The sequence below is a fragment of the Malaclemys terrapin genome, chromosome 1 (genome assembly GCF_027887155.1).
Source record: "Malaclemys terrapin pileata isolate rMalTer1 chromosome 1, rMalTer1.hap1, whole genome shotgun sequence".
Taxonomy (NCBI): Eukaryota; Metazoa; Chordata; order Testudines; family Emydidae; genus Malaclemys; species Malaclemys terrapin.
Genome location: NC_071505.1, coordinates 157,134,995 through 157,161,152, shown reverse-complemented (window position 1 = coordinate 157,161,152; position 26,158 = coordinate 157,134,995). Strand labels below are relative to the sequence as shown.

The window sequence follows — 26,158 nt, the reverse complement described above, 5'->3', positions numbered from 1 at the left end:
ATGAGGGGTAAGAGGCAAAAGTAGTTTAGAAGCATTTTTTTTTAAGTCCTTACATTCAGCCTTCAATGAGTTTTATAAAACAATTTTTGCTATGAAAAAGTATACTTTTTATGTTACATTTATAACAAAGCTTTTCAAGAAAATAATAGATACATGTATTCAATTGCATCAGACTTTAAATGAAAAGACTACACAATACAAAAAATTTAGAACTTAAAAACTCAGGAGTCTAATTGGTCAGTGCTTTTCTAACCTATAAAGATGCACTTTCCTCTCCACCAACTATCCTCAACTTTAGCATATGGAAAGGATTTAAGGGGAAGAGTAGTTAAGGTGGATTCTGTTCACGAATATTCAATAATAGACAAGTTTTACCAATCAATTGCAAACAAGAATAACAACTTTACTAGCAGACACTATCAGGTAGTTTAGGCTCCAAAAAAAATGCAGTATTTTTAGATTTTTTTTTTTTTTTTTTAAAGACAAATGTTCTCAATTTTTTAAATTAAATGAAAATAGCTTAATGGAATTTAGACAACCCTCACCCTGTTTGAAATCCTAACAGAGCACTGTACTAGTATATGAAATCCTGAAAATGAAGCTGACTAATGTCATTGCTCAAACTAGGTGCAAAAAATTAACAGCCTAGTGAAAAAAATATATATATTTTTTTATAAAAACTTAGTCAGAAATATTAGTAGTGCAGGTAACAAAAATGTTTTAAGCCTGATAGTGATCTTTGAAGCCACAACATATTTTAGCATCTAGAGGAGTACTTAAAAATGTCAAAATAAAAAGTGCATTTTACTGCTAAGTACAAAAACTAAGTTTCTGAATTTTTGGTGTGGCTTTTATTCCTTTTAGGTATAATAAAGGAAGATGTTTAAACCAAATATGTTTAAATAAATTACATACTTTCATCTTTTTGGTGGTGGCTTTTCTATATTGATAATTACTTTAATATTTGCTTATTCATTTAATTCACAAGGAAATGCTAACAAGCACTACTTGTACTACTGACTAAGGAGCACGCTGTAGTGAATATTCTTTAGAGATTGTATCTAAGATCCCTTCCTTAGGATGAACTAGACCACAGACAGACTATTACACACTTTTTGCAAAGTTTCAAAGGAAGATTAGAGCTAAAGCTACCATAGCACTCAGAGCAACACAATTCTTAGTTTGTGAAGAACAAAAAGTGACCAGAGAGGGAGGAAAAATATTCCGGTTGTTAAGATTTCTACTCTGTATAAATTTATGTTCAAATGAATAGCCCAATAACACTTCTAGCACAAGGCACTGCTCCCTCTCTGTAACAGTGATCTTAGGATCCAAATGTTTCATCTGATATAAAGAGGGAGCTAGAAGCCAGAGTGCAGTAGCATTCAACATTAACCTGATTAAAGAGACAGTAACCTTTTTTTATCCACCTTGTTGTATGAGTTGCTGTGACCCCAAAAAAATTAAAAAAGTACCACTTCCAATTTCTTTATTATTTGTAACCTTTTGAAACTAATCACATAGAACTACAAAATTAGCAAATGCGTTGAAATCTGTATACAAAACATAAATTACCTCTAATTTCAAACTCAGTTATTATTGTACCACTCAATCTTTAGAAAAAGTGGCTCCAAAGGTAAATCTCAGACCATTCTTAAAAAAGGAAACTGTTCCTTTAATGTCACACCCTGCCCTCCCCCCCACACCCAAATCTCCACAGATATCATTTAGTCATCCTCCTCAGGGACATTTCCAAGATGAGATTTTATGTTCCGTTCCCACAACTTCTGGTTGTCAGAAAACCCATGCTTTCCTTTGTTGAAAGAATTTGGTCCTGCTGAGGTTGGTGTATCTCTGAAAAATAACAATTAGATGTGGAGATTAGTTTAATAAAATAGTTGGGAGAACTGGATGTGTGACTCGAGTGTTTCAGCTTCACTTTGCTGTTTCACATCCAGCTTGCGTCAGGAGTGGCCAAAAGTTACAACTGTTGGTATGACTCTTCAGGGGCGTCTTATGTGAAATGAGTTTAATTGCCTCAGTTTGGTTTCCAGTGACTAGGTGTCTGTCACAAGAAGTTGTCACAAGTGGCAGTGTTGTCACCTGTCCCCAGAACTGATCCCTCCAAAATCAATCAGTCTGAGACACCCAGGCAAAGGGGATGGGAAGAGGGACACAGGAGAGGTAAGCTACACTGCTGCTGCCTGTGAATACTGGCTTTATGGATAAAAAAAGAAGAACACAGGATCCAGGCCTGTCAATTTTGCATCTTTCAATAATAAGCCTACAGACACTATTTTTTTAAAAAAGAGAATAAAAGCAGTTTAACATTTTAAAAGTCTGAGACCCAAACTCAGCCCTCATTTCTGGGGGAAACTTCACTGAAGACACCTATGTTTATATTAGAGCCTAACTTGGCCCTCACACACACACTCAAAGTTGTAGCAGCCAGAAAAATAAGTTTACAGTTATGTCCAGAGAATGTAAAAATCCATTATATACTCATATTATTCTCAGTAAGAGTTAAGTCCCAATATGGAGAGATTATGCTGGTGTCTTAACGATAGCATACCAAACTACTTCTTATGGGGCAAAATTAATTTAAAAAAAACCAAGCACACCCTCATTTAACCCAAGCCCTTTTTTCCATATGCAGAGATTCAAGTTCTGAACAGACTACCCAGTCTAGGAATATTTATGCTGTGAAGGGTAAAACCAGACAGTTTGGGGCTGGGAAAATCTGGAGTTTGATAGTAAAAAAAACAGAAAGAGCGGAAGTAGTTTGCTTCTTGTTTTAGTAACAACCACAAACTGCACCCAAATTTCCATTCTATGTGAGGAAGTAGAACCTCTCTCTTCCAACTCTGGCAAAGCTAAGGGGGTATTTAAATGGGAGCATATCTGCAGGCCTGCATTTAGCCACAGCTGAAACATGAGAGGAATTCCATTTGTAATGTCTCATTTCTACAGAAAGAAACGCTAAAGCTACACTAAACTGTTTGCCCTTCCTACATTTCTGGACCATATGCAGGACTCAATCTGAGCTGTAGAAGGTCCATCATCCTCACCCATTCAACTCCCTCCCACCCCTCCTTTGGAAGAATGAGGTTAAAGCTGATCTACCTTCCAATATTCTTCATGCGCATCTTTGCTTCTGGAGGCATTTCTTCTGGTTCACTCTAGTTAAAAAGAAAGAACACGGATGTTGGGCACAGTTAAACATTCAGAAGCCAGACATGAATGGAGATAATCTCTCAGGAAAGTAATACGTTTTAGAGCACACACTGCCTCTAGTCTATAAAGCCATAAATACAAGTAAAGAAGTTTGCATGTGATAAGTGGATCCACACTGTAGAGAAAGGTTTCAGAGTGGTAGCCATGTTTGTCTGTATCAGCAAAAACGAGGAGTCCTTGTGGCACCTTAGAGACTGACAAATTTATTTGGGCATAAGCTTCTTTGTTTTCACTGACATTTATATTTATATTCAAATTCAGTAAGATGCCAGTAAACATGCAGTATGACTGATCAGTGGCTACTGTTTTGGTAGCATGAGTTAATCACCTTCAGCCATTTGCCTTCTAGGGCAGACTTGCCCATTGTATCATAATATGTTGCAATGATACCCCAGAAGCTGTCTCATGACCTTTTAACATTCTGTAAGCGTAGGGCTCCAACAAGTGGCAATACCACACTATCATCAGGAAAATCTTGGGAGAGAAATGGTACTGATGTCAACCCTAAGGACTTCTTTCCTGTGTGTCTCCTCTTCTACCTCCACCCTATCAGTTTTCCTTCCCTTTTCCTGTCTCCTTTGTGCTCACGAGGTCTGCAGCAATCACAGCCACTACCACATCATATTCATCCAAGGTTTTTATATACCATCACATTAGCAATCTAAGTATTAAACAGGTTATTTAGCATTTCACATATGGAAGAGGGCCTGATGGGAAATGGACTGGCAATTGAAAAGCACTTTTGCAATGTGTGCAGAAATAAACTACTTAGTTTCTTCATTAATCTCTTTACAAGCCAAGCCAACTTTTGTATCCAGCTCTATGTATAAAATGGTATTTTGTGACAGAGAAGCATGGCAGATGCAACTGAATCAGAAGTGTGGTAGTCAGGCTTATTGATGGTAGTCACTCAAGCAAAATACTAGGTATACTAGGGTTTGCCTCAAAGGAATACATGGCCATGGTATAGATCATGGAAGAACTGTACCATCAAGTATTCTAAATTACCCATCTTTTATTAAACTTAAAATGGAACACATTAAATAAAGTATTACGTGTCACTCACTTCACTGTAGATGTAGCCCACACCTGAATGTCTCAGCAGTATTTGGATTCAGTACACAACAGGAGGAAGACAATTACATTAAAACCACAAAAAGAGGGAGCATCTATTTGCCTTTCTCCTCCCTCACACTCCAAGGAACATTGACAGCACTTGGTGAGTAACAGAAAACAAGTGTTGAGGAGTCAGAACCTCCTGAACAGTCAGCTCTAACACAACCACATTGCCCTGTCTATCTGCTTAACTCCATTTTAACATCTTAATTTGTGTGACCAATATGCCTGTTCAAATGTGTCCCCTACCCCCTCTTCCTTAATACACTACAGAAACCCATTGGTCCTGCTGAGGAATGGAAACTCTTTTTGCATCTCACAATTGAAGTCTTGTGTTTCTGCCAACACAGCTAAGGGCAAACCTCTCCATGCCCTTTCCCAATTAGCTGAATTGTTTACCACCATGTTATTGCACTTCACTGGAGGGAGCATCATTTATTTTCAGTTACTCTAGCCCCCCCATTATCAAACCCACAGACAAAGCAGCACTGAGAATTTGAACTGGTTTCTGGCAGGGCAATCTGGAGAGCTGGGCTCAAGTTCCATAAGTGAAAATGAGATTACTGGTCTCCTTTCTAGTGAAATTTTATTAACATTTCCAATTATCACAGATATTGACCTTTGTCAGTTAACTGCTCATATTTTTATGTATATGCTTTGCAGTTTGTGTAAAGTGTGGGTGGTTAAGCAGTTGGGGAAAAGCCTTGAAAGAATGTGGTTTAATTGGTCCTGAAAGGTAACTTATAAAAGTCTGAAGAAAAGACCCCAATTATCAGGAATGGTGCTAACTGGTTTTAGCATGGAGCAGTGCTAAAGTCATGTAGGTTCTGATAAATAATGTAATTAAAAAGATAAATTATTAATTTCATTGCTAGTATCTGCTGTCTGGTGTTGGAGCCAGCCAAGAACCCTAGGCCTAGTCCTGTTGTAAGTATCTGACCAGTGCTTATAACTGCATGTTACTATATGGATGTGATGACTGCTTAGGCATTTAAGGCCTATTTGAAGTGTCCCTATAAATACCATTCAACCTTTAGATTTAATAAAGGAATTTATGGTTGAAATTGGTTTTGTGGTGGTATTCTGTATTACTGATAAAATAAATAATAATAATAATAAATTCTAACAATGCGTTTAAGGGAAACACTGGATCAGTTCTAAATTATAGCGCATTGGCATTTTTGTGGAGAAGCTTACAGAGTACCTACTCACGCTGCCTAACTCTAACCAGGACTAACTGTTCCCCTCTTTAGTGAGTGCCAGCCATCAAGTGGTATTTACTTACATCATCATCTTCATTGAAAACTGCTGCTACAGAAAGGGTTTTTGGAGCAAGGGTGGGAGCAGGCTCTTTAGGTTTCTGAAATAGATTGAAAACACACCAAATGAAATCAGACAAACCTGCTTACTTGACTAGGATCCATTTAACCTTTAAAGACTTTTTAAAAATGGAATTCATTCAACATCTTCACTGAAATTGAAGCAATCTTTTTAAGACATGCATAAGTTGATTTCTAACTGGCTAAACTAAAAGTCAAGATAGTTCTCTGAACCAGACAGAAAATAGTTTTCCAGTAACAGGTCAAGGGAGCATCTGTCCATTTGGGTAAGATGTTTTCTGATGAACTAGTCCGATCCTCCCAGGTTTCAATTCCCTACAAGCAAGTATTAGTTTCTTCCAAACATGCACATTACAGGGGCATGTGGTTACTGGTGAATGACATGGGAAATTAAATCAGAATCTGAGCAGCTTGTGACAACTAGGTCTCAAAAATAACACACAGGATTTGACCATATCCCCATCTGTTCTTTATTCCTGAGGCTGCACTGGAGTATTTAAGTCTCTCAACCGCAAGAGGCTGAGCATGTTTGTCTTTTTGTACTTTAATAGGTCTTAGTAGTTCTTTTTCTTGATTGAACAATCCAATGCTTTTTAACGAATGTTTCCAAATCAGAAGCAGAAGGTAACAGAGTGTTTCACACGGAGTCTTTGTTGGCAAAAGTTCAATTTACACTTCCCAACAGACACCTCTATTCAAAGCATATCCAGCTATCAAAATCTGAGACTTTTTTTACTCTGTGTAATGCAAAAGGAATCAAAATTAATTACTGCAAAGAAAAATAAAATGAGAAAATTTAAACTGCTGCTAATAACTTTGATTTACATAGAATCATCCTACTCTGGTGCACAATGCTTCCTCACTTCTGTAGTCTTATGGAGACATTCTGCGTACGTTTACACTTTGTAGTCATACATACAGTACTGGGGAGGGACAGGATTAGGTTCAGTGTGTAGATGCATCCACATCTATTCGTTATCCTACCTGTAAGGAACAATTGCTGCTAAGAAGTTTATTTTCCCTAGAGGCATCAACACAGACCACTAGGAGAGGGCAGGTAAAAAATAATGATCCCAAATTTGAATGCCAACGTCGTTGAATCAGTGAACTAGAAATCCTATGAGCCAATTGAACTTGCTAGCGGCTCAAAAGGCATCTTTGTCAATTTTTCAAGGACTGAGTTTACCCTATTGTGTATGTTCTAAAATGTTTTTTTTTTGTTTTGTTTTTCTGGTTTGAAAGCAACATGCTCTTAGAAAAATATCCTACTGAGCAATCTATTTACCTTCTGCTGGTTTGTAAAGTGCTGATATTGCACCTACAGAGTTCTTGAGGAATAGAGATTGAACTGAACCTATTTAAGAGATTTATAATGCACATTTCACTGTGGTATTTAAGAACTGTGTAAAAATTACATTTATAAACAAGCAGATGCTTGCCTGTCCCAGAATAGTGAACAATGAAGCAGGTTGGTCAATGGGAAAAATAAAGATCCATTTGATTGGTAAAATGGAAACCTCTTCAATTTAATTTAATACATCCACATAAAACAAGCAGGAGAGGGAATTACCAAATCTGGCCTGGACAACAGAGGATTAGGATTCTTGGAAATGTAGCATGGCAACCAGCCCCTTTCCTGTACATTCTGCAGCTACTGATCTAAGCACGTATTACATTCTAGTATCTTTAAATCAAGCCGCTGAAGAGGCATTTGTATAAATTAGACTAATTGGCCTTGTGATAGAAGAAGCAAAAATAAAAGATACATTTTCCAATGCACAAGTAATATCTTAGAAGTTAAAGATGACAAAGAATTACTAGTCCACCCACAGGTGTCAGTGCAAGATATAGTGCTTTTTCCCTGCATCTAGTTATAAGAGTCCTGAGCACTGAAGCTTCCAGCACTCCTTCAGGAAGCTATTCCAGGCTTAGATCTTATTAGAGAATTATTTCATATATTCAAGGACAATTTAGAGTTAATTTTGTCCCATTATTCTTGCTCTCTCTTGGACAACGCTAAACAATTCTCATTGGTGTTATACCCTTAAAATACTTACTAGAACAAAAGGATAGGCCCTACAATGCTTCCCCACGTCAACTTCAATATTTTTAGTCAACCTACCCACATTAAGTTTCATTAGCTTTCTCTCCAAGTCAGTCCCTCAAAAACAAAATACTCTCTTGATCTTATGTTTCCTTTAAAAATAAACCAAACTTTCAAACAACTTACATTTGCTCCAAGTTTGATGGATATCACAGGTGCCTTCTTTGCTGTCTGACTGCCTATGCCAAATCCAAACTTGGACATTTTGGCAGGAGCAGGCTTTGTGGTGAAGTCTTCAGCTTCTTCATCAGCTACTCGTTTCTCTGCGCTTCGACTCGAACTTTCCCCTCCATTACTGGAAGAAACAGTCTTAGTTTTCACAGGTTTTTCTGCCTCTTCTTCAGGTCCTGGTGAAGTCGAAACAACTTACCAAGATGAGCTATTTTTACTGAGCAGATTGTTGGGAGCAGCAACCTCATAAAGCATTGTTATGGGGAGGGTAGTTACAGTGCCAGCAGTCTCCGCCACTGCTGCATATACAGCAGACAGCACGTAAAGACAAACAGTGAAAGAAACTGCAAGCACTTAACTAAAGTAGTACAAAAAAAAGTCTGAAAAAGCATTGAAGCATCAGATCACTATTAATATGGGACTGAAAGTTTATCTAGACAGTTACATTTAATTTTATAAACAGTCTTCTTGGGTCTAGGTTGCACAAGTTAACATTTCACATTTGGAGTCCCAGTTTCAAACCTAGTGTACACAATTTAAGATTACATACATTAGATTTATTTACATAAAAATGCCCATGTCAGTCTATAAGCTCCCTAGGCAGATCATTAAAACCATACAAGTTGTTGAGACTGGTAGTCTTAACCTAACTGCTAATCACTGCTTGTCTACATCCCTCAATTCAATACAACTGACAGATTCTGTTTCGGGGGAGATCAGCACCAGACTCACTAACTGAAGCAAAGTGCTTTTGAGAAGCTTGCATCACGCCTGGGTTTGCACAAACATATGGGAAATGCCCTTTTCCTGTGAAAATGACCCACCTAGCAAAACACTCCCATCACACCTGTGCTCATATACAGAGCTCCCTCAGCTACACCAAATGAAAAAATGGTACTTGGAAGTTTCACTATGCTCCTGGAACAGTACACACATGGACACAGCTTGCTCCTCTGCTGCTGCAAGAGCAGGAGGAATAGGAAAAAAACAATGGAGAATGGACAGAAAAGAAGGGAGTTCACATCAGTGATCTGAGGACAATATTATAATGTTTCGGATCCAACTAGGTCCCTTGCTACAAGGCAAAGCAGGGGATGGGAGCACCACACAGGCAGCAAATTCAGACCCTGAGTGAAGGGACTGCCTTGCACTGCTCACTAGCAACCGCCAGCAACCATGTGGAAAAAACAGCAGTTCAAAACTGGGGGTGATTACCAAGATTGCAACCTTAGGGGAAAGACAAAAAATTTGGAGAAACAGAGGGGCTAGGGAAACAGGGAAATCTCTGAAAGGGGAAGTCATACTGTGTTTTAGCATAAAAAGTCTTTAAATACATATTTAGATCTTAAATATGATGCCTCCATAATACAGCACCACTATTTTTCCTAAGTGCTCATCCATGGTGCCCTCTCTACCCATCCTCATCCTCCATCTACAGTAACTCCTCACTTAACGTTGTAGGTATGCTCCTGAAAAATGCAACTTTAAGCGAAACGATGTTAAACGAATCCAATTTCCCCATAAGAATTAATATAAATAAGGAGGGGTTAGGTTCCAGGGAAATATTTTTCACCAGACAAAAGATTATCTATCTATCTATATATACACACACACACACACAGTACAAGTTAAACAATTTAATACTAAACACAGCAATGATGATTGTGAAGCTTGGTTGAGGTGGTGAAGTTAGAGGATGGAAAAGGGAGGGATATTTCCCATGGAATGCCTTACTGCTAAATGATGAACTAGCACTCGGCTGAGCCCTCAAGGATTAACACATTGTTGTTAAAGTAGCCTCACACTCTACAAGGCAGCACAAATAGAGGGAGGGGAGACAACAAGGCAGACAGAGAGAGAGACACACACACACACACACATCATGTGAGAGAGAGACACATTGCCCCTTTAAGTACGCTGACCCCACTTTAAGTACATTGCCTTTTTAATTAGATCTGCAAGTTGAGACAGCAGCTGCTCCCAGCAAACTCCCTCTGCCCTGAGTCCTGTCATGCCCCCCCATAGAGATGGGGTAAGCGGGGGGGGCAGGAGTAGGGGGGGGGACACCCTGACATTAGCCTCCCTCTTACCCCCCTTACCTCCACCCTCCGCACAGCAAGCAGGAGGCTCCGGGGAGTAGCTCCAAGGCAGAGAGCGGGAGCAGCACATGGCAATTGATAGCTTGCTGGGTGGCTGCTGCACAGGGAACTTAGGGGAGCGGGGAACTGATTGGGGGGGGGGGGGGGGCGCGCTGCTGGTCCACCTTGGTTCCAAGCCCCCACCAGCTAGCTACAACCGGCTGCTCTTTCTGCAAGCAGTGGACAAAGCAGGCAGCTGCCAAACAACATTATATGGGAGCATTGTGCAACTTTAAACGAGCATGTTCTCTAATTAATCAGCAATGTAACAATGAAACAATGTTAACCAGGATGACTAAGTGAGGAGTTACTGTACCTATAATTTCCTGCCATGTTTTCCAAGTCATACAAACAGCCTGTCCATGATGTTTCTTAACTGGGGAGCAAAATATACTGTTAGCTCACTGTTTCAGTCAGCAAAACAACAATAACTAGATGCAAGCAACTTAAAACAGTTATTTACCCTTGGGAGCATAACAGACAGTAAAATTGACTAGGAGCTCAATGCTAATTCGTTTCACTATCCAGGAGCAATGCTAGTCTGTGTTGCTACCCAACTTGAGGTAGGAAGAGAGAAATAAAAATGTGGTGGAGGGAGGATGAGGAAAGAATAAAGTTACAGACAAGTGAGACAGAATCAAGAGGAAGAAGGATACATGAAAAAGTTACTTAGAAACAGCAATGTTCCTAGTTCTAATGCTAGTATTCCATCTGACATTTCTGAATGCACATTACAGAGCAATTTTTCTAAGTGTGCCTTAAAGCAGCTCTAAGTGCAAGATTAGTCTTATATGTAATCAACCAAAGTTTTCAATCTTAACTTTAGAAAATGGTAGTTTAGGATAGGGCATATTTAATCAAAAATGTTTCAGGCAGAGAAACACCATTGTATTTGGAATATGTTGTCTTGCCAATGGATCATAAACAACCCTTTCTTAAAATGCTGAAAGAAATAACTTAGAGAATTTTTCACTTGACCAGAGCTCAGAGAGCTCTCTAATAATGATCACAGCAACAAGATGATCTTGTCACAAAGTTTACTATACAGCTCCACTGTCTAATTAAGCTTAAGTTCAATCAGTAAAGTGTGGAAGTTCAGAAGCCAGTTTTAGCAACTACACTCAGCTGTCCAAACTGAACTGGAAGGAAGGGAAGGCCTGGGAATCTCAAAACAAACCCAAAAATGGGTTCTTCTGGAGAGAAAACCCTTGCTGGCTTGCAAGCTAGAGAATCACAAAGGAAAGGAATGAGTGCAATGAGCCAGCAGGATTTTATATTATTGCTTTTTTTAAAAAAAAAAAAGACCTTTTCCCAGTCAGCAGTCTGGCCAACTCATTCTCTACTTCGTGGTATTTTATTTTCTTCTCTTTCATTCCTCATTTTGGAATTTTTTTTGCTTTATCTAAAGGAACAGAAACTGAAGCAGTGTGTTTATTGCTGGCAGGTTGTAAATTTTGACTACAGGAGCAAAACAGAATGATGTGTGTATTCATGGAAGAGTCTGAGGAATAACTGAAGAGTGATTATGCAGATCAGACACCCTCAATAAGAGTGCTGGGAAGCACACAGCTAAGAAAAAAACATGTAGTTATGCATCAGTGAGTACAACATGCCTGCACTCAGACTGGCTGACAATTTAATTTCTGGCAATTATGTATTTGAATTGATAATGCAGTATTTAAGTAGTTGGCCAATGTCAGACTATAGTTTTATTAATATTTCAAGATTAACCAAAAATTAATTACCTGAACTGGAAGTTTAGCCAAGACTGACAAGCCTTCTCTGAATTTATTCCTGGAATAGTATAGATTGTTCATTGGCAAGGAAATTACAAGTGAACTGGAATCTCAACCATTTCAAGAGACCTTCTCACAGGTGCCCATATGTAACAAGTTTCAGGTAAATATAAATAGGACAAGTAGAGATGGGTTTAGAGCTTAGTTCCTGTTCTTAAATTGTGTGCACCTCCCTTTGTTAAGAATGTAGGACTTGATTCTACTGAAAATCTTGCAGAAATCAGAAGATAAGCTTGCATAACTATGCAAAGTAATCAATTTTTCCAAGAGATGCAGCAGTATGTGCTGAATATTAGAGGAACAAGATAAAGCCCTTTATATGTAAGTGCTGCACTGAAATTCTATATGCAGTGAGGGTAGACAATAAACGGATCTCAAGCTTAGAACCACTATAACATTACACACGTGATGCATAACATTAGTATTGAATAGGAAAAGTGTATGATGATGATTTTCTGGACTCTAAAGCTCCTATTCTCTCTCCCACCCTTCTCCTTCTGACAATCACTAGCCTCTCTCACCACCATTCTTTGTACTTCACTCCCCTGCCACTCTGAGCTAATCAAGATTATATTTTTAAAGAAATTAACATTTCTTCCTATAGAAGCCCAGATGTATTGCATTTCTGAAGTCTTCCTTCTGCAAGAATTTCTAAGCACTTCCCTATTAAGCCATAGAAAGCCAAATTATCTATTTTAAAGGCTAAATTTAAACCTTTCTAGGTCTCCAAACACTATAAGAAGGAAGTATAATACAAAGACAGGGAAAGCCCTTAGTAGGAACATGTTTAATCAGTTATGCCTTTCTAGAGTACGATTTTTACAAAGGGAGATGAGCTTACTCATTCAAAAGGGCAAAAAAAGAGACTCTACCCAGACCAGATATTTGCTTTTATGGAACAACTAAATCATTATCTTTAAAAACCATTAAATAAATGTCAAGTATCAGGGGGTAGCTGTGTTAGTCTGTATCTACAAAAACAACAAGGAGTCTGGTGGCACCTTAAAGACTAACAGATTTATTTGGGCATAAGCTTTCCTGGGTAAAAACCTCACTTCTTCAGATGCATAGAGTGAAAGTTACAGATCCAGGCATTGTTATACTGACACATGGAGAGCAGGGAGTTACTTTGCAAGTGAAGAACCAGTGTTGACAGGGCCAATTCAATCAGGGTGGCTGTAGTCCACTCCCAATAATAGATGAGGAGGTGTCCATTCCAGGAGAGGAAAAGCTGCTTCTGTAATGAGCCAGCCACTCCCAGTCCCTATTCAAGCCCAGATTAATGGTGTTAAATTTGCAAATGAATTTTAGTTCTGCTGTTTCTCTTTGAAGTCTGTTTCTGAAGTGTTTTTTTTTTTTTTTTTTGGTTCAATGATAGTGACTTTTAAATCTGTAATAGAATGACCAGGGAGACTGAAGTGTTCACTTACTGGCTTTTGTATGTTACCATTCCTAATGTCCGATTTGTGTCCATTTATTCTTTTGCGGAGGGACTGTCCGGTTTGGCCAATGTACATGGCAGAGGGGCATTGCTGGCACATGATGGCATATATAACATTAGTAGATGTGCAGGTGAATGAGCCCTTGATGGTGTGGCTGATGTGGTTGGGTCCTCTGATGGTGTCGCCAGAGTAGATATGGGGACAGAGTAGGCAACTAGGTTTGCTACAGGGATTGGTTCCTGGATTGGTGTTTCTGTGGTGTGGTGTGTAGTTGCTGGTATTTGCTTCAGGTTGGGGGGTTGTCTGTAAGCGAGGACTGGCTTGCCTCCCAAGGTCTGTGAGAGTGAGGGATCATTTTCCAGGATAGGTTGTAGATCATGGATAATGCGCTGGAGAGGTTTTAGCTGGGGGCTGTATGTGATGGCCAGTGGTATTCTGTTATTGTCCTTGTTGGGCGTGTCCTGTAGTAGATGATGTCTGGGTACCCGTCTTGCTCTGTCAATCTGTTTCCTCACTTCCCCAGGTGAGTACTGTAGTTTTAAGAAGGCTTGATAAAGATCTTGTAGGTGTTTGTCTCTGTCTGAGAGGTTGGAGCAAATTCGGTTGTATCTTAGGGCTTGGCTGTAGACAATGGATCGTGTGATGTGTCTTGGATGGAAGCTGAAGACATGTAGGTACATATAGCGGTCAGTAGGTTTCCGGTATAGGGTGGTGTTTATGTGACCATCACTTATTTGCACTGTGGTGTCCAGGAAGTGGATCCTGTGTGTACTGGTCTAGGCTGAGGTTGATGGTGGGGTGGAAATTGTTGAAGTCCAAGTGGAATTCTTCAAGGGCCTCCTTTCCGTGGGTCCATATGATGAAGATGTCATCAATGTAGTGCAAGTAGAGGAGGGGCACTAGGGGACGAGAGCTGAGGAAGCGTTGTTCTAAGTCAGCCATAAAAACGTTGGCATACTGTGGGGCCATGCGGGGACCCATAGCAGTGCCACTGACTTGAAGGTATAAGTTGTCCCCAAATCTGAAGTGGTTGTGGGTGAGGACAAAGTCACAAAGCTCAGCCACCAGGCGTGCTGTGGCCTCATCAGGGATACTGTTCCTGACAGCTTGTAGTCCATCCTCATGTGGAATATTGGTGTAAAGTGCTTCTACATCCATGGTGGCCAGGATGGTGTTTTCAGGAAGAACACCAATGCATTGAAGTTTCCTCTGGAAGTCGGTGGTGTCTCGAAGATAGCTGGGACTGCTGGTAGCGTAGGGTCTGAGGAGAGAGTCCAAATAGCCAGATAATCTTGCTGTAAGAGTGCCAATGCCTGAGATGATGGGGCGTCCAGGGTTTCTGGGTTTATGGCTCTTGGGTAGCAGATAGAATACTCCTGGTCGGGGTTCTGGGGGTGTGTCCATGTAGATTTGTTCCCAAACTGAAGCTGGGAATTTCTTGAGCAGATGGTGTAGTTTCTTTTGGTATTCCTCAGTGGGATCAGAGGATAGTAGCCTGTAGAATGTGGTCTTGGGGAGTTGCCTGGCAGCCTCCTGTTCATAATCCAACCTAATAATCTACTAATGTTATATATGCCATCATGTGCCAGCAATGCCCCTCTGCCATGTACATTGGCCAAACCGGACAGTCCCTCCGCAAAAGAATAAATGGACACAAATCGGACATCAGGAACGGTAACATACAAAAGCCAGTAAGTGAACACTTCAATCTCCCTGGTCATTCTATTACAGATTTAAAAGTCACTATCATTGAACAACAACAACAAAAAAAAACCCCAAAAACCAAACAAACAAACAAAAAAAACCCACTTCAGAAACAGACTTCAAAGAGAAACAGCAGAACTAAAATTCATTTGCAAATTTAACACCATTAATCTGGGCTTGAATAGGGACTGGGAGTGGCTGGCTCATTACAGAAGCAGCTTTTCCTCTCCTGGAATTGACACCTCCTCATCTATTATTGGGAGTGGACTACAGCCACCCTGATTGAATTGGCCCTGTCAACACTGGTTCTTCACTTGCAAAGTAACTCCCTGCTCTCCATGTGTCAGTATAATAATGCCTGGATCTGTAACTTTCACTCTACGCATCTGAAGAAGTGAGGTTTTTACCCATGAAAGCTTATGCCCAAATAAATCTGTTAGTCTTAAGGTGCCACCAGATAATTTGATACTGAGTCTTCTCTTTCCCAAAATTGGCTTCCAGGACAGCCTGTTGAGGTGGTGTGAACGCTACTTCTATTAGCTACATTTAAGACCAGTAGTGGATTGCTAGCAGCAAGAGCTTCCCTATAGAAAGGCCAGTTGCATGATGAGCTGCAAAATGTTTAAAGCAGCCCAGTGAAAATTTCCCTTAAGTACTGTTTCTGTAGGTAACATAAGAAATCTAGGTTTCAGAGTAACAGCCGTGTTAGTCTGTATCCGCAAAAGAAATCTAGATACTAGTCTTCTCCTTGCAAAGCTATTCTTGAAGTAGGTTTACCAACCATTCTCTAAGCCCCACAGTGCATTTGGGTTTTTGTGCTTTCATATTCTTTTTTCTAATGTCAGCTGGATCATATTCCACCTCTCTTTTCTACCTCCCACAAGCATCACTGCTATTTCCGTAACTACCCAGACCTGTGCTCTGTATTTAGGTCATAGCTAGAGGAATGTTACTTCAAGGAAGAATTACTCACTTTCAAGTCAACAAAGACATATAAGTGAGCAGTTTTCACTTTCTTTTCTGTGTAGGTTGTGCATCTGAAACTGGACTGGCAACAATGCTAATTTTATAGCTTTCTCAAGTTTCTTCATTGCTCATCCAATAGATCTCTTGCCTCTGGGCAAGGTTGAGAGTTCCGGACCACAGTGTAGGACTATTAAGAGTCACAACAGAACAAGAGCACTTCCCACCTATATTCATTTTGGAAGGCCTTCCAACTCAGGAAAAAATTGAAGATTTCACATCAGTTTCCAAAGAGCAAGAAATAACTCCAGTGTCTTCGCCAACCTTCCACTTCTAATTAAAATAATGTTCTACTGTCCAAGGTTGTTTGTGGGCCATTGAAGACTGCATGTCTGCAAAACTATTCAGTCACTGAATTACTAGCATCTAATTTACTGTTTCCTAAAGCAATGAGGTTTAAGGAGCTACACAAAACCAAATGTTTTTGTACAGATAACAATCTTTAGAGAGGCCTAAAATGACAGTATTTATGTGCCTATCTGAAGTCATTCTCACTTGTGAAGTCTGTTTTAATTAGTTTAAAGCCTTCATTTAATTGCCAAAGAGTGGCCCCATCTGAAGTCCCAATGAGTTATGTTTAAACAAAAAGGGGGAGAGGGGTCAGCCTTTGGCTTGGCAAAGATACCATTACCACCAGGTGGAAGGGGGGGGGGGGGGAGAGGGAGGAGAACACTCAGCTTTCCAAGAAAACGGACAATAAATGATATGCTAGTAGATGCTAATACCAGACTCAAGTAACATTAACTTCATTTTCACTATAAATAAATAAATAAAAACACAAATCTTGTGAACTGCTACCCCAAAAAAAAAAAAAAAAAGGAGTATAATATCTGAAGTAGTGTAGTAGTGTATAAGGAAAATGATAGTTTACTGAGAACTGTAGATGCACCATATAACTTATTTTTTTAAATAAGCTGATCCTTAAGAGGTAGAGGTATTATAGCGCCAAAGGAGCTACAATACACATTATTTCCTTCAATATATGGTACAGCTGCTCATGGGCAGTTTGGTAACAAAATATCTGTATTTGTTTATGCAAATTAGTCTACTGGATACCTTATGTAAAACTTTTTTTTTTAAATCTATTTTTTTAAAAACATTTCTAATCAGGGAATATGACAAAAAATGACATTCCTTGACAATACTAAGCCCAATCCTGCAGTCTTCATTCAGGCAAGATCCCCAGTGAACAACAGGAGCGTTACCTAACTAAGCACAGCAGGATCAGGTCCATTAACTTTAAAGATCAAGTTTAACTACTAGGTACAATCCAGTAAGAGCAGACCACACAGGGTTAATGACTAGACTGCCATTTTCCCTCTGATTCAAGTAGCAAAAAAGCCCCAAAAGCCAATGCCATGAGACATAATTTCAAAGATGTGGGTACCAAATTTACTGAGATCAAGATCTCCACCAGACTGGTCTAGTGGTCTTAACACATCAAAGGAGGACGCCCCCTCCCCCTGGTACCCCTTCCCAGCATAGGTGCTAGAACAAGGGGCACGGGGGGGGGGGCGCCGAGCACCCCCGATTTGAAATGGTTCCCATCACATACAGGATTTACGGTGGGGTTCAATAGCTCTCAGTATCCCCACTATAAAATGTCCCAGTTCCCCTGCCGTACAGCCCCAAGCCTCAGCGGGTCGGTCCCGATCAACGCTGGTGACACCCCCACGCTGCTGCTGCAGCCCAGGGACCGCCACGCCCCGGCCCGGATCCGCCTTGCTGGGGATGAAACCATCCAGCCAGGGCGGGCCCGTGACTCACCCCAAGCGGCCAATCACCCGCGGGCCGCCGCACCGAAGCCACCCGGAGCCAGAGGCTGCTCCCCGGCTCACCCCCGGGCTGGGCGCCCAGCAGCGGGGCAAGCGGCCGGGCTCTGAGCAGCCGGAGACCGCGCCCCGGGCCCTTTCCCCCGACACACACCGGGCCCGCCACCCCTAGGGGACCCCACCCGGGTCCCTCCCGCTGCCCGCCCTCGGGTCCCTCGTGCGCGGGGAGGGAGGCTATGGGGTGAGCGGCGCTGCGTGTTCACCTCCGTCTGCCTGCGGCTGCTTCAGCTTCTCTTCTCCCTCTTTGCTGTCCGCCATTTTCCCCCACCGCCTCCCCCCGGGTTCTGAGCATGCGCGGTAGCCTCCTTTAGTTCTCCCGCTCCCTCCCTGCCAGAGAAGGGAGGCGGCCCCAGAACCTCTAGAAAGAACTCGCCCCCTGTGGCTGGGGGTGACGAAGGCGGAAACGGTCAGCGCGTCACATGTCTCAGGGCAGCAGCGCTTCCGATTAAACAGCTAGATGCTCACAGACTCAGGGCAAGCTGACTTCCGCTGCGTATGCCAGCGTCGCAGCGGAACAAAGATGGCAATAAGCCGCTCTCTGATTGGTCAGGAGGAATGGCTCCGTCCTAACCAATCAGGGTGCCATTTGGGCATGGTTGGTGATCAGCAGTGGACATTTAAAGGGCCAGGACAGAAGTTAATCTCTCATCCTCCTCAACATAAGTTTTCCTGCCCCAATGGGCTGGGAGGTGGGGCACAGACAGAGAATGACACACAGGGTGCCCCACATAATGGCAGGAGAATGTGGAGCAAATACACGTCATATGGGAGCCTGGCTGCTGCACCATCATCAGCCCTCAATTCTTCGCTGATCTCTACCACAGATTTACATATGGGTCCTGAGAGATCTCAGGAGTCCATTCCTGGCTCCACAAATCTGCCTGTACTTGGTACAGACACAGGTCAGGCTGGGCCTGGCCTGAGCAGCCATTGCTCCAGAGTGAGCAGACTCAAAGCCCAGTGAAGTCAATGGACAGACTATGGGTTTGAGATTCATAGATTCTAGGACTGGAAGGGACCTCGAGAGGTCATCGAGTCCAGCCCCCTGCCTTCACTAGCAGGACCAAGTACTGATTTTGCCCCAGAGTCCCAAGTGGCCCCCTCAAGGATTGAACTCACAACCCTGGGTTTAGCAGGCCAATGCTCAAACCACTGAGGTATCCCCCCCGGGAGATCAGGCCCACCATCTGATGCTGAACCTCTGAGCCCTGAGAGAGGAGAGTCCTTTCGCTCAGACAGATAGGAACAGCTCACGGCTTTAAAACCAGATGTCCCAGGTTCAGTCTCTGCTACTAATGACACAGCCAGGATCACACTGTAACAAGGGATGGCAAACAGGAGGAACTGAACTATAGTTGGGTGTTGTAGCTACATTGGTCCCAGGATATTACAGAGACAATCTTCATATTACCTCATTCACCTTGACTCTCTATGAATCTATGAGAGAGGTTGGGGCAGGTATTGGCACCTGGTGGTGTGGGTCCCTTTTGTGGGCCTGAAACACCAATTGCACCTCCTCCTCTCTCCACTGTTGAATGTCAGAGCTAACTTTGATTCCCTTAGGAGTCTAGTTACAGACTGCTGAGCTGAGTTCACTTTGGGCCAATAGTGCACCAGCACTGGGGCTCCCCTACTACTAGCTGAAATCACAAAAGAGCTAAAATCACAAAAGAGCTAAAGCTATTTAAGAGCTGAGATCACTGAGGCTGTGGTAACTAGTGGGGGAGCCTGAAGCTATATTGCTAAGCTAACTTAGCTTAGCGGGGGGTGAGCGGAGCGGAGCGGCTCACAGGTCGGTGAGCAGAGCGGCTGGAGGAGCAGCTAGCAGCTAGCAGAGCAGAGCCTTGTGGGAGCGGCCCAAGGGACGGCTGGAGCGGAGCGGCTCACAGGTCGGTGAGCGGAGCGGAGCGGCGCGGCTCGGCTCACAGGTCGGTGAGCGGAGCGGAGCGGAGCAGCTGCCAGAGCAGTTCGTGGGACGGCAGGAGTGGGACTGCGGGTGGAATGGAGCAGTTCGTGGTGAAGGCTGCGGTGGAACCCCACGGAGAAGCAGCCAAAAAAAAAAAGGGGGGGAGGGATAGCTCAGTGGTTTGAGCATTGGCCTGCTAAACCCAGGGTTGTGAGTTCAATCTTTGAGGGGGCCACTTGGGGATCTGGGGCAAAATCAGTACTTGGTCCTGCTAGTGAAGGCAGGGGGCTGGACTCGATGACCTTTCAAGGTCCCTTCCAGTTCTAGGAGATGGGATATCTCCATTATTTTTTTTTTTTTTTTTTTTTTTTTTTTTTTTTTTTTGAAGCTTGGGACAAGCTTCCATCCCCACTCCACCCAGACCCCAGTGCTGGTGGTGGACCCAGATATACAGTTTAATGAGCTATCTGACAACTGAATCTTTTAGCTCAGGCAGAAGGTCCACAATCCAGAGGTCCCAGATTTGATCCCTGATGATGCCATCCTAGGGCCAGTTGAAGCATTTCTTCTTGTATATATTCTATTCCTGTTTTCATTTTTAAATATGGAGCTAAACTAAAAGGACTATCACCTTCAAATCTAGTCAGTTTTAAGAGCTTTAAAAACTAGTCTGTGGTTCCACACTTAGCCTAGTCACCCCACCAACATTTATGGTTTTAAAATCATATTTTCCTATTTTTAAAAAAATGGTTTTCTTTCTTCTGTTAGTGTATAAAAGATAAGCAAGGGAATAGATAATAGTAAAGGTGAGGTTGATTGTACACCAAATGCTCTCCCGCACACAGTAAAGTCACTGAAAACAAAATGGAAGTTATTGTAACTGGAAAAGATGAATCAAATGATCTTACATTATTTGTAAAAATACACGTTTAGATACAAGTGCACTTAAGTTGATGTTTGCAGTATTGTAGTTGTGTTGGTCACAGGATATTAAAGAGACAAGGTAGGTGAGATATCTTTTATTGGACCAACTTCTTGTTGGTGAAAGAAACAAGCTTTCAAGCTTACACACGGCTCTTTTGCGAGAGAGGGGAGGGTAAAATTTGAAAGGATTTCAAAAACGATCTCCCACTGCTTTCTAGCCCAATGACTGTTCTGCTGTGGATAAATACTTAGTCCTTGGGCCAGAGAAAGAAAAAGAAAATAATTGTGTAGTCCAGTGATTAGGGCACCCATGTTGGAGACCCTAGGGCATCCCCCTGCTATAATCACTCTTTCATTATTTATTCAGAGTGCAATAGCTTCAATAGGAGAGACTGAGGGTACCCCACATCTGAATATCCCATAGCTCAGTTGTTAGTATTTGTAGAAGGAGGGAATTCTTTCTCCGCTGCTGGCAGAGAGGTGGGGAAATGAACTTAGGTTTCTCACATCCCAAGCAAGTGATCTACCTACTTGGTAGACCACCCTCAGCCTGTGCCTAACTCATTCCCTCAAGAAGCAGTTTAGGTGCCTCTGCCACATACCTCCAGGCAGTAAATTTCTGTTTGTGGATTGCTAAACTGACACGCGTGCCTCTCTGAGAGAGTGGTGGGGCTTAGCATACAGCACTCTAGTCTGCATCTCCCACTGGCTAGATTCGGTGGGTCCTCCCTTAGCCTGTTGCAGATTGCACTTGTAGGCCTCTCTCTCTCCCTTCATTGTATAGGGAGCCTAGATGCTCAACTTAGCTTTGGGGAGCACAGCATTGTTCTTGTGATTTTCTAGGTGCCTAAGATGGGCACCATGGTACTCAGCATTGCAACACTTGGAACACTTCATAGATTCCATCCTAAGCAGCTTCTCAAAAGGAAGACAGATTCTAATTTGTATTTTTAAAGATACAGTGACCAATGAGATGTTAGATTCTTTTGATCAGCAATATTTTTTTCAGTCACATCTAGCAAGATATCCTGTTTAAAATATGAAGGTAAACTGGCCTACATTTAACTTTTCACCTTGATGCTCTGTAAAAAATCTAGTTGGCCCCCCATTAAAGTCATAACATTTCTGTTTAAATTTTTGTGGGCAAGATAGGGAAATTGTCCCATTCTCACTACTCTTAGGCAGAGGGTAACTAGAACTGTGACATGTAAAGGCTTTTTTCAAAGGTGGGGGGAAAAACTATTCTACAGCTTAAACAGTCATTTCCACCTACATCAGTAATTTAAACTCAGTGCATATCTGAGAAGTGTTGTGTATTTTCAGTACAGTACTGCCACATTTAAAGAGATTCTCTGCCCCTAGGAGTATTACAAGCATCAGTGTTTATTATTTTCAAAAGCTGTAGAGGATTAGAAAATCCATATGATAAAGGGACAAAAACATATTAAAAAAAAAGTCTTACATTGGCCCACCTCTTCCACAAGGTGAGTAAATTTTAGAACCACAGGTCTGATTGTTTTGGTTACTTTCACAAGGCATCACATCAGATACTAAAATACTTTGAATGAATAAATCATGCAGCATCATAATGAGATCTTTCTAAAAACAAACAAAGAAAACCCTAGGAAAACAAAACCACAACTTATTCACTGGGGTACGAGCCAGTGGGCAAATCAGCTACATTCTAAGATCAGTATTCAAGACATTATTACAGTTGTAAATTGATAGAAAGGCTAAGATTTGCAAATATTTACTGAGGCAGTTGCATTACATTCATTACATTACTGATATCCAACTAGCCTCTTACAATTCCTATATTTACCATATTTCAGTCCATGAACTAATCAAGTGCATTACTGCATTTGGTGTTGAACAAGTAAGGATTTAAATGAAGTTATATCCACCACAGTTTTATTAAATTTAATTACATTCTTTCTTATGGTGCTATTTTGTAGATTTGATTATCACAGGTTTTCTTCACATGGATTCCCCTCTCCCACCCCCCGTTAAGTTTCTGCAATACAAAGGTTATAAAAAAACCCATATCAGGCAGCAGTTCTAGTTACTCTTTTACCTTTCAGTTTTTCCATCAAATTCTCACAGAAGACAAGGGAAATTTAAGCCTATTAACAGTATAATCTGCCCTTAAGATTTTTCAGCTACCCACCATTTTTTCTGTGTTTGCTTCCTGAAGGAATTCTCTACAAAGGGCTTCTTTACCTTTTCCTGACTATTGCTAAATTCAGACACCTTTATTCTTCGCCCTGTATCAGTTTTACGCTTTGAATATAAAGATGTATCTACAAAAGCTTCGTATTTTCTTTTTGGAACAAATTTCAGCGCCTCCATCCAATCTCCAGTGTCTTTTACAGTTAATAAAATACGAATCATTTGGTCCAATGTGAGATTTTTGGCACCACTTTCCCACTTCAAGTACCTCTCGAGTGGAAGACGTTGAGTTGTTAATTTCAAGCGTTTTGCATGTGCAAGAGAGAGTCCAGTCTGTATATTCCTGTCAACAATTGATCCAACTATATAAATTTTATCATGCTCAAACGTCTTCATTACATTGGGAGAGTCAGCAGTTAAGTAGATGAGCTTGTCTCTTGGAAAGACATCTGTGTGAGACTGTTCTGTCACAGTCACAAGTAAGTTGTTCCATGCCTCTCCATAGCGCTTAGCAAATTCTTTATGATATGGGTCATCTACCTTGAGATTACAGAAATGTAAGTGAAAAGGATCCATAGCTCTTCGATTCTGCCCTTCGGTCTCCATTAGCTGATTCACTGTGTTCTCCATTTCTCTACGTGACATGTAATTTTCGTAAGCCATGTCAAATACTAGAGGCTGGCCAAAGATCATAGCTTGAGCAGTCCTCCAGTTATACATCTTATCCATAGACTTGGACCAAAACTGCAATAAGAAAGTATTCTTCAGCTCACCAGTATCATTTTCTTTAGCCTTTTCCAGCCTTTCCTTCTTTGCTTCCTTTCGCTTTTCCTGCTTTACTTTACTAGCTTTCTTCACTTTTTCTTTGACAGCTAAGTATTTTAAATACTTCTTTTTGGATGACTTAGTGGAACACTCCATAAGGGTCTTTAACTCTTCTTCACTGATATTTTCTGGAACAGTTTTGCCAGCTAGCCTCCACATCTCCACAAGTTCCCTTGTGGCAGCTAAAGTGGAATCCTCCTCACTCTCAGATGTCTCACTGACTTCCTCTTGCCTTCCAGATCTCATGACATTTTTCCACCCATCCAAATCTAGCTTCTCAGTGGGGCTGGATGAAATCTGCTTCTTCAAGGCAGGAGACAAAATCATTGTTCTACATGGAAATGACCCCTGGGGAGTTGTTAAAAACAAATCTTTTTTGGTCCCATTTCCCATAGCAAACAGAAAAACAGGATGTCTCACAATGCTTCTCAGAACAATATTAAAAAACTTCATATTTAGGAGAGTGTTGTGTCCAAGCAGTTATCTGCAAAAATGGTAACAAGACAAAAGAAAAACAAAATCAGTAGTCACAGATGTGAGAAAAACTCAATCTGCTTCTAACCTTAACTCCTCAGATGAACAGGAAGTTACTTCTTAGCACTTGATATCAACATTCTAATTGGATTTTTACTGTCTCTAAAAGAAAAAGTTGATGTTGCTACTAGAGGAAACAACAGTTAGCACTGTTGCTTAAATCAGCTGTGTGTATAATTCCATGTCAAGTCAAACAATACTTAAATATGTTTCAACCCTCCCACTTCAATCAATCATGTATGTCATTTGTAGATAGGAAGCTTTGTGATGGAAGCATGCCATTGCACACAGATGACATGAATGCTTTCATAGATGCAGACCCAGAAGCACAACTCATTCTACTTGTGGGGTGACAATGTGGGTGATGATTTATTTTTGAGTAGTTTTTCCAGAAAATTTTCACATCACTAATGCTTATCTTTTTGAAATGTAACAGTTAAGCAGGGAAGCGCCCTTGGCAAACTCCTGCAGGCTTATGAGCTTAATTTTATGATGTCACTGAAGCTAATGGGACTACTCACAATATGTAAAGTCATGCATGTGAATAAATCTAAGCCTAAAGCCTCAATCCTATAAACACAAAAGCACATATATAGCTTTACTCATATGAGTAGTCCCATTAATTTCAACAGGACTCATCACACAAGTAAAGTTAAGCAAACAAGCTTAAGTGTTTGCAGAACTGGGCCTAAAACAGAAGTAACTATGCTGTTTTTTCTTATCTTTTCTCCCCATGGCCAACCCTAAGTAGAGCCAATGAACAAATTATTATTTTTAAACTGAACTCTGTAAATAAATTAAAAGCAAAAATAAGTTACATATTAAAAAAAAATTATGCTATAATTTTATTTACTATGCCACCTGGAACAAAAAGTGTCCTTATTTGAAAAAGAACAAGTTAAACCTAGTTTCTTTAATTAAAAAAAAAGTATAAACAGGCTACAGATTAATAAAACAAAATATTCTGTAAATATGCCATTGTTTTGCGATGCTATAACTGCAGCAAAAGTTAATTGACTAATGTAACGAAAAAGATAGACGGTATAAAGTTGATGGACAACTCACAATAAAAATAGTTAATATGAAGTATCAACATTGAAACAAAAGAGAATACAATTTACAGGACAGTGAAATAAAAATGTTCCATTCTGTGGAACAGGACAAAAACAAACCACTGAGACTTTAACAAATTATATACTTCAAATATGCAAGCAGGTCTGTGATGAGGTGATCATTTGAGTAAAAGAACTTGCTTGTCCCTTCTACTGAAAACTGCAGAAGTAGATGCTTTTAAAACAATCTTAAAATTAACCCGTAATGCTTAGCCAGTACATATACATTTTAAAGCACTTTTCATACATTATCGTTCAGTCTCCAGTGAACATTATTAGCACTACTGCACAGATGGGTGGGTGGCGTGCACGCACACGGGGCTCAGTGATCCAGACAGGAACTTCCCCCGCCCCACGCGTGACACCGGGACCGGTATCAGGAGCAACTGCTTTACAGGCCACCCCGCAGCAGACGAAAGGCCAGGTCGGTGTCTACCCTCCCCCCACTGCCATGGCCCTGGGCTACCACCCCGGCGGCGCCTGGGGACCCCAATGAAGAGGGGCCTCCCGCTGCAGGACCCTGGGGAGTCAGGGCCCCCCCCCCGGGGCGGCTCCGGCTGTGCGGGAAACTCGGCGTCCTGTGCCCGCCCCGAACACGCACCTGCAGTGCACCGCTCCCCACGCGCCTTTCGCCGCGACCTACCCAGTCCCACATCGAGAACCCTCCGACTCGCTGCGCTTCCACTTCCAGCCGGAGGGTTCTCGGTGCCGGACCCCCCTCCTCACTCTGAAGGGGAAAAAGCTCCAGCAGCCGCGCCGCTGGGCTGGCCTGCTTTTCACCCCTCTGA

The 26,158-nt window shown here is 41.5% G+C and overlaps 2 protein-coding genes across 7 annotated transcripts; both read right to left on the bottom strand.

The window, feature by feature from the left end:
* Window positions 1-1,472: 1,472 nt before the first annotated feature.
* PCNP (PEST proteolytic signal containing nuclear protein) lies at window positions 1,473-18,242 on the bottom strand. 4 transcript variants are annotated; one of them, XM_054045222.1, is made up of 6 exons: window positions 18,104-18,208; window positions 10,420-10,479; window positions 7,921-8,141; window positions 5,636-5,710; window positions 3,124-3,179; window positions 1,473-1,854 (listed from the first exon to the last, which is right to left on the bottom strand). In XM_054045222.1, exons 1-6 carry the CDS (start codon window positions 18,156-18,158, stop codon window positions 1,728-1,730), a joined length of 594 nt encoding a protein of 197 aa, XP_053901197.1. In that variant the 5' UTR covers window positions 18,159-18,208; the 3' UTR covers window positions 1,473-1,727. The 4 variants fall into 4 exon arrangements, with proteins under 4 accessions (XP_053901197.1, XP_053901200.1, XP_053901199.1 ...); XM_054045225.1 differs by having other exon boundaries at window positions 7,921-8,089; window positions 18,104-18,189; XM_054045224.1 differs by lacking the exon at window positions 10,420-10,479 and having other exon boundaries at window positions 7,921-8,089; window positions 18,104-18,242.
* Window positions 18,243-22,095: 3,853 nt separating this feature from the next.
* TRMT10C (tRNA methyltransferase 10C, mitochondrial RNase P subunit) lies at window positions 22,096-26,065 on the bottom strand. 3 transcript variants are annotated; one of them, XM_054045163.1, is made up of 2 exons: window positions 26,014-26,065; window positions 22,096-24,208 (listed from the first exon to the last, which is right to left on the bottom strand). In XM_054045163.1, the coding sequence occupies exon 2, from the start codon at window positions 24,175-24,177 to the stop codon at window positions 22,876-22,878; it is 1,302 nt and encodes a 433-aa protein (XP_053901138.1). In that variant the 5' UTR covers window positions 24,178-24,208; window positions 26,014-26,065; the 3' UTR covers window positions 22,096-22,875. The 3 variants fall into 3 exon arrangements, with proteins under 3 accessions (XP_053901138.1, XP_053901124.1, XP_053901130.1); XM_054045149.1 differs by having other exon boundaries at window positions 25,972-26,057; XM_054045155.1 differs by lacking the exon at window positions 26,014-26,065 and adding an exon at window positions 25,618-25,929.
* Window positions 26,066-26,158: the final 93 nt, after the last annotated feature.